Source organism: Phyllobates terribilis, unplaced genomic scaffold, assembly GCF_046119375.1.
Source record: "Phyllobates terribilis strain yellow unplaced genomic scaffold, ASM4611937v1 Scaffold_1__5_contigs__length_1240528914, whole genome shotgun sequence".
Lineage (NCBI taxonomy): Eukaryota > Metazoa > Chordata > Amphibia > Anura > Dendrobatidae > Phyllobates > Phyllobates terribilis.
Window position 1 is genome coordinate 1,060,223,608 of NW_027362761.1, and position 12,107 is coordinate 1,060,235,714.

Below are 12,107 nucleotides of genomic sequence, written 5' to 3' on the forward strand. Positions count from 1 at the left end.
ATGTTGAAGATAATCATGCTTTACATACTTAGAGTAGATGATTTTTAAAATAGAAAATAAAATACACCCTTTAACCGTGGAACATAACTTTTATCTAAATGCACATTACTATCTGTGAGTCATCTTCAATAACTACGTCTGGCTTCATCCTGCCTTGTTCTCTTCCAGGCCTTTATTTCAATTATTGTCTATGACAAAGACATGTGGGTTTGAAAAGACTTTGTGGTCAAAGAGACAGGATGTGACATCATTTGATTGACAAATGCAAATTTTTTGGGCAATTCAAATTGATATATGATTACAAGGGGGTGTGCTATGTACTATAATGGAACATCCGCGCTAATTGATCAGAAGCTTTGATTATGGATGTTATATAATGGTAAAAAATAATAGTGCAAAGTAACTGAAAAGAAGCACGAATCTTATTAAAATGGAAACTAATTATGTTTCCATGTCTTGGTAGCGAAAAAAAGCACCAAGACTGGCTTTTTTTCATGCTTGTCTGGATGAGGGGGTGTGCTGTAGTCAGAGGTGCATGATTCTTTAAGAGGAGCACATGCGTCCCCATACGCCTTGCCATGAATCTTACTGGCATAAGGTACACCACAGTTCATCATGACTAAGATGTGCTGTGGCTTCATGCTCCCGTTCCATCCCATCTTGCGCCAGAACCACCCATTTTGGTGTAGCTGGGTGAAATTGATGTGAAAATGCCAAAAGTCGCAAAAATTATTGCACAACTGCGAGCTGTGCAAGAACTTTCCGAAGCGATTTACTCCAGAATTCTGGCATAATCGCTTTGATTAACTGGGCCATGGTGTTTGTTTATCTTCAGCCAATTTGCCACCTCCTGTGTAAGCTAACTAGGAAGTCCTATTGTAGTCAAGAGCCCAGCAAAGGTTCTTGCCCTCAATAGCAAATGGCGCAAGACTAATAAAAGATCCCATTTCCCTTCTCCAGGGACCCCAAAATTGTCACAAAGCCAGCCCCCATAGTATACGTACCATATGATTGTTTTTGATAACTTTTTTGATTTCCACTAGCAGATATGAATGTCGTGTTGTAATTTCCTTGCCTGAGTAACTGAATAAATGTTTCTGCTTTTAGGAACTGACAAAATATGGATGGATGATGTTGGCTGTATTGGAACTGAAAAGTCTATCAAAGACTGTAAATTCAAAGGCTGGGGGAGAACAAACTGCAATCATCGAGAAGATGTTGGAGTCACATGCACTGCATAACATATGTCTTCTCTTTTAATTTACATTTATTTTCTATTTTAGCCTCTGATATAATTTCCAGTCAATAATATAAGTGCTTCTCACAAAATTAGAATATCATCAAAAAGTTAATTTATTTTAGTTTTTCAATACAAAAAGTGAAACTCATATATTATATAGAGTCAAGTATTGAGTGCATTTACTGAACATACATTTCAGTAGGCCAATATTTCGGATTTTAAAATCATTTTTCAAGCTGGTGTTATAAAGTATTCTAATTTACCGAGATAATGACTTTTGTGTTTTCATTGGCTGTAAGCCATAATCCTCAACATTAACAGAAATAAACACTTGAAATAGATCACTCTGTTTGTAATCACACTATATAATGTATGAGTTTCACTTTTTGTATTGAAGAACTGAAATAAACTACATTTTTGATGATATTCTAATTTAGTGAGAAGCACCTGTATTTATAGAGAGAGACAGAGAGTGAGAGAGATAAAAAAAAGGAGAGAGAGGTAACAGAGAGAGAGACAGAGACTGCTGCTAAGCTTTAGCTCAGGCTGCCGCATTACAATTCAATGCTGTACAATTTGCTCTATCAATATGCTTTTAAATAGCTACATGGGGAATGGTACAGTAATCATTATGTAAAGTCATTTTAACAATAAAATGAACACTGTACATAATAAAAAAGGAAAAAACTATTGCGAAAGTGCACTTTATTTTGTTCTTTGTTCTTTTGCCACACTTTAATTTTTTTTCCTGCTTTAGAGTACATCACTTGATGAAATGGATAGTGTCATACAAAAGTACAACGCGTCCTGCAAAAAACAAGCCGTCACATGGCTATGTCAATGGAAAAATAGAAAAGGCTCTATATGGCTCTTGAAATAAAGGGAGGAAAAAACGAAAGCGCAAAAAATAAAAATCACCACACCCTTAAGAGGTTAAACAGACATTTAAACCTTCACTAATTGGCAGTCTCATTGTGCCACCAGTTGAACCATGTAAATTGACCCTAAGGCAGAGACCTGCCAATATAATTCTCCATGTCAGTATGATTACAGAGATAACAAACATTCAAAATTTTAGTTTTATTTAAGTGCTGGAAAAAAAAAATTGTAAAAAAAATTTGCTTATGATTTTCGGGATATAGAACTGTGAGGGCTTCTTTTTTAAGCTCCCTAAGCCAATGCTTTTATTGATATCACTTTGAGGTAGATATGATGTTTTGATAGCCTTGTATTACATTTTTTTGTGTTGTTGCTATGTTCGAAAAAGCGTAATTCTGGCGTATTGATTTTTTTTTTTCGGTACGCTGTTTACCGATCGGATTAATTTATATTTTGATTGAGGCACATGTTAAGGAGTTGAAACTCCTAAACCCTTCATCCAATTTTAATGTGGATACCCTCAAAAGAAAGCTGAAAGTCTGAACTTCAACTGCATCTGAATTGTTTTGTTTAAAATTCATTGTGGTAATGTCTAGAACCAAAATTAGAAAAATGTTGTCTCTGTCCAAATATATATGGACCTAACTGTAGATTTGTAATTTTCACTCAGCAAACTCCTTTGCTGCTTGTTTCTGGAAAACACCAAGGGGGTCAAAATTGTCACTACACCTGTAGCTAAATTCCCAGAGGTGTAATATCCAAAATGGGGGTCACTTGAGGGGGAATACTACTGTTCTAACACTCAGGGGTTCTGTATATGGAGTCCGCAAACTTTACAAGGAAAATCTGTGCTCTAAGAGTTAAATAGCGCTCCTTCCGTTCTGAGTCTCGCCGTGTGACAAAACAGTACTGTACATCCATATATGGTGTATTGCCGCATTCAGCAGAAATGGTGAGACAAATTTTGGTGCCATTTTTACCCATTTTCTTATGTGAAAATGAAAAACCTGGGGCTGAAACTAAATTTTTGTGGTAAAAATGTAATTATTTTTACTTCACCGTCAATTGCATAAAGTTCTGTGACAAACCTGTGGTGTCAATATTATCACTGCACCCTTAGATGAATTCATTCAGGGGTGTAGTTTGTAAAATTGGTCATTTATGCAAGGGTTCTGCTGCTCTGGGACTCTGCCAATGTGACATGGAGCACTCAAACCATAACAGCAAAATCTCTACTATAATATGGCACTCCCTCCATTCTGAGCTTTGTACTGTGCTTCAATAGTAGTTTTAGATTACTTATGGCATATAGATGTACACAGGAGAATTTGAGTAACAAATTGTACTTCTCATTTTATCCTATTAGCCCTTTCAAAAAACTTGGTGCTAAAGCTACATTTTAGTTGAAAAAAATTAAATTTTTAATTTATTCAACCCAATATTAAACAAATTCTGTGAATCACCTAAGGGTTAAAATGTTCACTATACTTCCAGATAAATTTCTTGAGGGGTGTAGTTTAAAAAAAGGGGTCAGTTGTGGTGGGTTTCCACTGTTTAGGCACATATGAGGCTCAACAAATGCGACGTAGCATCTGCTATCTATTCCAAAAGTCATATGGTGCTCCTTTCCTTCCGTGCCCTGCCCGAAACAGTAATGTTCCACCATATATGGGGTATCAGCGTACTTAGGAGGAATTGCACAACAAATTGTATAGTCCATTTTCTCCTGTTATTATTTTAAAAATGGAACATTTAGGGCTAAAGGAATATTTTTGTGGGAAAAATTATAATTTTCATTTTGTCCTTGCACACTGCTTTAATTCCTGTGAAGCACCTAAAAGATTAATAAACTTCTTTATTGTAATTTTGAGCACTTTGAGGGGTGCCGTTTTAAAATTGGTGTCACTTTTGGGGCATTTTCTGTCACAAAGTCACTTCAAGCGTGATGTGGTCCCTAAAAAATAGTTTTTTTAAATTTTGTTGGAAAATTGAATAATTGCTGATAAACTTACAACCCTTCTAACTTCCTAACAAAAAAAATATGTTTCACAAATGATGAAAAAAGTAGACATGTGGTAAATATTATTTATTAACTATTTTGTGTGATATAACTATCTGGCTTAAGGGAATAAAAATTCAGAGTTTGAAAATTGCTAAATGTTCTATTTTTTTGTCAAACTTTTGATATTTACATAAATAAATGCAAATCATATTGATCTAACGTTACCACTATCATGAAGTAGAATGTGTCACGAAAAAACATTATCAGAATCACTGGGATATGCTGATGCGTTCCAGAGTTATTAACTCATGAAGCGACACTGGTCAGAATTGAAAAAATTGCCCAGGTTAAGTTGGTGAAGACAGGCTCGGGGGTGAAAGTGCTAAAGCCTCTCTAAGGTGAACATATAATTTTATGCCAAAATGTGAATCCACATAACAGATATATAATGAAACGGGATTCTTCAGTATTCCATCAGTGTTTGATCAGTTTTTGCACCCATATTTGCATTCACTGCTATCATTTCCTATTGGGCAAAAACAGATCTGTTAGATCCCAATGAAGTCCTGATTCATCTGTATTTTAAGCCATCTCCCTAAACTTCAATGGGCATATTCTATCCGTAAAATGGATGAAAGTAGCATTGGCTGTGATTTTCAAAAATGGATGAAAAAAATCTGGCTTTGTTAGTTTAGATTCTGCACTATATTTCAAACTGCAAACAAAAGGATTAAATACAGAAGGAAGCTTAATAAATATATTTTAGAAGAAAAAGATAGCATCATTTAAAAATAAAATTAATATTTACCTTCCAATCTCAACCATTTTGTTTGACCTCTACTTATACAGTACAATTCCAAAGAAAGAGGAAAATGCAGAGGCAATAACTTAACATTAAGATTTCATTTTAACAGGCATTGCCAACTACTTAGTGATTGTACTGGACTAATAGTTTAATAACAATTTGAAATCATTAAGCTATTTAAAATCATTAGTAAAGTAAAATGCCTTTCAAAATTACCCAGGATTATAAAACACAGCAGTTAGATTAGAGTGAAATAATTTGAAAGCAGTGATTTGGCAAAACTTGTTACCTGAGATGTGCAATCCGACACAGCGGGGCAGCAGGCAAAGCAATGAATCCTTAAAAAGACGGTGTTCCAGAGTTTAATTGCTTTACACATGTGGAAGTCAGGAGGATGTTTTGTTATTATGGAAAGACTTTATGTATCTTTTTCTTTTGATTTAAGAAGTAAACAAAGCTATAGTATGTATATGTAGTATGTAATATAGATATGGTATATGTATAATGTGGCAATTAATGTCATTCTTTTAACCCTACTTGAAATGTGGTGTTCGATGAACAATTAGAAACTGATGTTGCTGTCTCTGGGTAAATTTAATCAATCAATGTTAGACTGCGCTACGATTAATAGTAAGACATGTAGGATTAGTAAAAAAAGAAAAAAAATTTATCCAGGACAAGTTTTTCTATTTAGCAAATGTAACTTTGCATCTAATACAACTGCATTCTTATAAGAATTCAGACAATCCTACTGCATTTTCCATCATTGAATCAATCAAAAATGTAATTTTAAGTTTACTAATTGGATGTAACTCTCTGGAATAGAAATATTCTATTTGTTATTTTGTTAAATGTTGTAGCTATTTCTTTTTTATTTTTAAGAACTTCTGAAGAATGGCTTTATTAGAGGAGCAAACCTTCTTCCACTGTTTCAGGGTGTATGTGCAGAGCACCTTAAAGTCGCACACACTGGAGGCCACTGGAGGAAAAATTGCGGTGACTTGCCTGCGCCTGCGCAGATGATCCCTAAATACTCTGCCCATAGAAGGGAGGATAATGTATGGATTGTAGAGGGAGGGCAGGGTGCAGAACTAGAGACCCGACAAATAAAAGTTAAAGTCCTATAGAGGGAATAAGTAAAAAAAAAAGGTTTAACACCCTTAACGAACGTTTACGTACCTATTAGTGATGAGTGAGCTCTAAAATGCTTGGGTGCTCGTTACTCGAATCAAAAACATCGGACCGCTCAGGTGCTCGACTCGAGTAACAAATATAATGGAAGTCAATGGGAAACTCAAGCATTTTTCTGGCAGACCCTCCCAGGAGGTCTGGAGGAAATTAAAATTGCTGAAATAGATGGAAAAAGTGCTCAACTGGAATGGGAACAGCATGGGTAATATACCTGGATGACTCTCTGATGACTCTCTGACTCTCAGGTCGCTGCTGGGAACAATGTTGTGAGAGTACGCCACTTTTACAGACTGACAATAAAACATACCAAACTAAAGATAAAAGAGATTTTACAGGAAAAAAATGTTAGGAAACATTCTTTCCTATATAATGACTTGTATATATGGCAAAATTAAAAAGAGAAGAAACAGCCTCCTCCACCCCTTAGGCTATGTTCACACACAGCATTTTTGCACTTTCTCAATTGTGAAAAAACGCTGCAAAAACACAGAAAGAATTGACATGCTCCTTCTTGGAGTAATTCTTCTATCTGCAAAAGAAACTCCCTTATTATGTAAAGCACCATCACTTAGTATATAGGGTTTTCCCTTGTTTTGTTCAGAGCTGTATGTAAGGGAAATAAATTTCCCTTCTTCCATAGCATCCCCTCTTGTTATGTATAGCCCGGTCCCTTATTACATAGCATCCCCTCTTGTTATGTATAGCCCCGTCCCTTATTACATGGTATCCTCTATTGTTATCTTTAGCACTGTACATGAGGGAAGAAAATTGGCTTCTACAGATGTACACCAGAACACCTGTGCGTTCATCAAGTGACATGTCACATGACCTCCCAAAAATATCATGTGGCATGTCACGTGATACATCGGTTGCTGGGGGCCCATGCACCCTACACTGCCCGGGGCACTGGTACCCTTAATCCACCCCTGTTGGCAAATAACGATTACTGGTTGTTCACCCTTCTCGATCCATACTACAAAGAGAACTTTACATCTCTCCTTCATGCGGCGGAGAGGGCTAGTAAAATGGTGCAATACCAGAAGACACTAGTTGAATAATTAGTAGAAAATTTCCCATCTGACAACGCTGGCAGCAATGATCATAGATCCTTGGGCAACCAAGGAGGTTAGATGAGGGAGACACACACCAGATCCAACAGAGGCAGGGGAATACTATCAAAGTTCTGGGATAGTTTCATTAGACCCTCTCAGCGCCCAGGCCCGTGGGGTAGTCTGACAAGGAGGGAAACGTTTTCGAAGATGATGAAGGAGTACAGTACCTCCCTGATTGTACCAGCATCCTCTGTGATTTCTGGCCTGCCCTGCTGCTAGGTGCTGGCCTGCCCTGCCACTAATGTTTTGTCAGAACAGGTTTTTAGTGCCACCTGGGGCATAATAACTGATAGGCATATCTGCCTGTCAACTGATAATGCTGACAGGCTGACTCTTATCAAAATGAACAAGGTCTGGATTGGCCTAGACTTCTCAAACCCAAAAGATGACAGCATCAGAACATAAAGTCAATTCAAATGTTCTTTTTTTCTTTAGTATATTACCATGCACCCCTTCCCACCCAAAAAAGAGTACATGGTTCATGGTTTCCTATTTTTCTTGTCCTCCTCCTCTAATTCAAAACGGTCCCTCCTCCAGCACCTATTCCCAACGCTAAATTCAGCTAACAGTAGCATTAATTGAGAATAGAATAGAATAAATGTAGCTCTCTAAAGGAATTTTCTTTTTTTGTTTCTGCAGCAAGGACTGTAACGCAATAATCACTGCCTAAATGCTTCTTATACACTATCCCTACTCCAGCAGCGGGCCCTACACTAATTGCAGCTAAGAGCAGCATTATTATAGAAAAGAATATATTGTAATTAGCTTTGAAAATTAATTTTCACATAACACCACCAAGGACTGTAAGGCAATAATCCCTGACTAAATGCCTCTATACGCTATCCGTACACCATCAGTTAACCTTACACTATTTGCAGCTAATAGTGGTATTACTATAGAATAGAATCTGTTTAAATTGGCCCTGAAAGGACTTTTTGTTATACGTGGCAGCACCAAGGACAGTAAGGCAATAATCCTTAACTAGATGACTCTAATACACTAGCGGTTAAATTATAGAATACACTTTATATGAATTAGCCCTGAAAAGGATTGTTGGTTTAATCTTGCGCCAGCAGGTATTCTAACGCTATAACACACTGTTCCTTCTCCAGTAGAAACTCTCCTTACACTTTTTCCGAGTACAATTTTCCGAGCGTGGCATCACTGGATCTTATATAGACCCAATGATGCTATGCGGCCAGCTAATCACAGTAATTCCAGTAGCCAACATGGCTACAGAATTACCATGATTGGCAGGCAATCCTTGCATACTTAGTGGCTGAAAGTAAGCCGCAAAACATGAGGGGCGGGGAACCGAGCATGGCTCCCAAGTACACGGGTACTCGATCAAGTACCGATTGTCTTGAGCACCAGGATGCATGATTGAGTACCGAGCTATGCCACTCACACTCGCCCATAACTAGTACCTATACCTCATGTTCGGGAAGCGGTATGTAATGACATACAGTTACATCATGGCAATCGTGCTGGGCACAGGAGCTGTGCCTGCACGATCACCGCTGAGAGCTTGGCTTGAGTGAAAGCCAAGCTCCAGCTGTCACAACCAGGGGGATACCCACACCACTCACTGCTGTTTAACCTCTTAAATGCCATGATCAATAACGATTGAGGTATTTAGAAGGCTATGAGAGGTAGGGGGCTCACTCTTACTTGTGATTGGCACCCCCCGCAAAGTTATTGCAGGCTGCCCATGGTAGTCATGGCAACCAAATATCACATGATAACCTCTGGATTTGCCTTCTACAATTGCTTGTTAGGCTATGCCATCAGCATAGTCTAAAAGATGTTCTGTCAGTATAACACTGACAGATGTAATGCATCTGTATTGCAATGCGTTATACCAGTGATCAGAGTAATAAAAGTTAAAGTCCCATAGAGGAAAAAAAGCATTTAAAAAAGTTTAAAAAATTCTAAAAATATAAAAAAAAAATCAAAGTGAAAAAAATAATATATCAATAAATACATACATTTTTGAAAAACAAAAATAAACATCCAGAATCACAGTGAACACTGAACACTGTAAAGAAAATAAATAATACAATGTGGCAAAAAACTATGGGTTTTCATTATACCATCAAAATAATTGGAATAAAACACTATCAAAAAGTCTAATGTAAAAGAAAATGGTAGTGCTGAAATTGTCATCTTGTCCCACAGAAAACAAGCCACCATACACCTCTGTCAACGGAGAAGGAATAAAGGTATAGATTTCAGAATGCAGCAATTAAAAAACAATTCTGTTACGTGCAGCGTGCCACACAGTGAGTTGGATCCTATAAGCCTAAGGTCCAGGTGGGCACACAAGTCACTACAATGTATGGGCACTACAATGTATGGGCACTGCAGACATTAGATGAATTCATTGAGAGGCATAGTTTGTAAAATGAGATCACTTATGGGGGTTTTACTGTTCAGGCACCTCGGGGGCTCTTCCAGTGGGTCATGACACTCACAAACCATAACAGCAAAAGCTGGACTACTATATGGCGTTCCTTCCCTTCTGAGCTTAACATTGTGTCTGAAAAGTAGTTCCCGATTACAATAAACTGTGAGGTCTATTTTTTCCAATTAGCTCTTATAAAAATTAAAAACTTGAGGTTAAACAACATTTTAGTGGTAAAAATTTAAAGAAGTTGTCCACTACTTACCAAGTCTAAGAACGTGTCTGACGTTCGAAACGCATCTGGTTATGATCCATATCCCCGTGCTCTTACCGCTTTTTTTTCCAATATGGACTATAGTCCTTTGCTTTTGTAAATCATGTCCAGACGTTTCTGGCTTAGAATTATGGATTCAGAATAAAGAAAAAAATCGTTTTATCATTACGTGTCCCAGGAGTTGGATCATTTCTTCTTCCTCCAGTCTATGCTGAAGCACCTGCAGTAGTGCTGATCACAGTCTGATTGAAGCCACAGGAAGGTGAGCCAGTTACTTTTTTTTTCCACTACTTGGACAAACCCTTCTCATACCCCATTGTTGGTGTAACATACCTGGCGGCGTTCTTGAATAGGGCACCATCTCCCACTATGCAATATCGCAAACTTGATCATCAGTCCAGTCTGCTAGCCTGGCTTCTTTCCATGCTGTCTGCTTGCCTCTGTTCTGGCTGCTTAGGGCGGCGGCCCGGTCACTTCCTATTTCTTAGAGCTGCTGTGGGCACACCCCTAATGCGTCCTCAGCCTATTGCTGTCAGTCACTGGATATTTAAACCAGCTTCACCTGGAAGCAGGGGCCTGAGCAACTTTAACATTCAGTGTGCTCCTTGACTCTGAATGTGCCAGGTCCTGTTCTGTTTTTCCCTGCCTGTCCGCCTTCCTGGAGGCTGTATTCCCAGGCCTGTCTGAACACGCTCCTAGCCTGTTCGTTTCTGCCTCTGGGGGCCGTATACCCGGGCACGTTCCTGTATTTCGCTGCAGTAACAGTTCCTGTCTGAACTGTCTCCTAATCTGTTACTTGTTTTGTTTCTATGTCCGTTTCCACCCTTTTGCTGCAGTGTCTGAACCAGCTCTTGGCTATACCTAGGCTCGTTCCTGTATTTAGTTGCAGTACAGTTCCTGTCTGAACTGTCTCCTAACCTGTTACCTGTTTTGTCCTCATGTCCATTTTCTCCCTTTTGCTGTAGTGTCTGAACCAGCACTTGGTTATTCCTAGGCTCGTTCCTGTATTTCATTGCAGTACAGTTCCTGTCTGAACTGTCTCCTAATCTGTTATCTGTTTTATCTCTTTGTCCGTTTCTTCTCTTTTTCTGCAGAGTCTGAACCTGCACATAACTCCTACTCATTGTCGCTGTACTTCTGTTTGTGAGTTTGGAGTCCACTCGCTACTTCTTTGCAAGTACCTTGTGTGTATCTGGTTCTGCCCTTCCCTTACAGTCTGTTCCGTGTGAACAGAGCTCTGTCCCCTCTGCTCTGTCTTTGCTCACCGCTTGGGCGGTTTATCTCTGCTCTGCCTTACTTACCGCTCTGGCGGTTTCTGCCCGCTCTGCTCTGCTTTGTCTTCCGCACTTGCGGTTTCGCTCTGTTCAGCCTTGTCCACCGCGTCTGCGGTTTCGCTCTGCTCAGCCTTGTCCACCGCATCTGCGGTTTTGCTCTGCTCTGCCTTGCCCACCGCATCTGCGGTTTCGCTCTGCTCTGCCTTGTCCACCGCATCTGCGGTTTCGCTATGCTCAGCCCTGTCCACCGCATCTGCGGTTTCGCTCTGCTCAGCCCCGTCCACCGCACCTGCGGTTTCACTCTGCTCAGCCCTGTCCACCGCACCTGCAGTTTCACTCTGCTCAGCCATGTCCACCGCACCTGCGGTTTCGCTCTGCTCAGCCTTGTCCACCGCACCTGCGGTTTCGCTCTGCTCAGCCTTGTCCACCGCATCTGCGGTTTCGCTCTACTCTGCCTTGTCCACCGATCTGCGGTTTCGCTCTGCTCAGCCTTGTCCACCGCACCTGCGGTTTCGCTCTGCTCTGCCTTGTCCACCGCATCTGCGGTTTCGCTCTGCTCAGCCCTGTCCACCGCACCAGCGGTTTCACTCTGCTCAGCCCTGTCCACCACACCTGCGGTTTCGCTCTGCTCAGCCCTGTCCACCGCACTTGCGGTTTCCCTCTGCTCAGCTCTGTCCACCGCACCTGCGGTTTCGCTCTGCTCAGCCTTGTCCACCACACCTGCGGTTTCGCTTTACTCTGCTTGATTACCGCATTTGCGGCTCTGAACCCGTCTCCTAGTCTGTACTGGACCCTACCCAGCCTGTGCTCCAACCTGCTTGTTCCTGTATTCCCCGGTGTGGGTCAACAGCCGTGTCTGGGGTCTGACCTGGAGTCGCACCTGGTCCCTCTGCTCGGTTCCTCCCTTGTGCACAGGCATCGTTAGC

General features: G+C 40.0%; 1 protein-coding gene across 2 annotated transcripts in view; it reads left to right on the top strand.

Moving 5' to 3' along the window:
• The window catches only part of LOC141158951 (macrophage scavenger receptor types I and II-like), a 110,302-nt gene extending 108,412 nt beyond the window's left edge, over positions 1 to 1,890 (top strand). For both annotated transcript variants that reach the window (XM_073645419.1, XM_073645420.1), the window contains exon 10: positions 1,108 to 1,890. In XM_073645419.1, coding sequence (XP_073501520.1) covers positions 1,108 to 1,241 — 134 coding nt within the window. In that variant the 3' untranslated portion in view covers positions 1,242 to 1,890. The remainder of the gene's footprint in view (positions 1 to 1,107) is intronic.
• Positions 1,891 to 12,107: the final 10,217 nt, after the last annotated feature.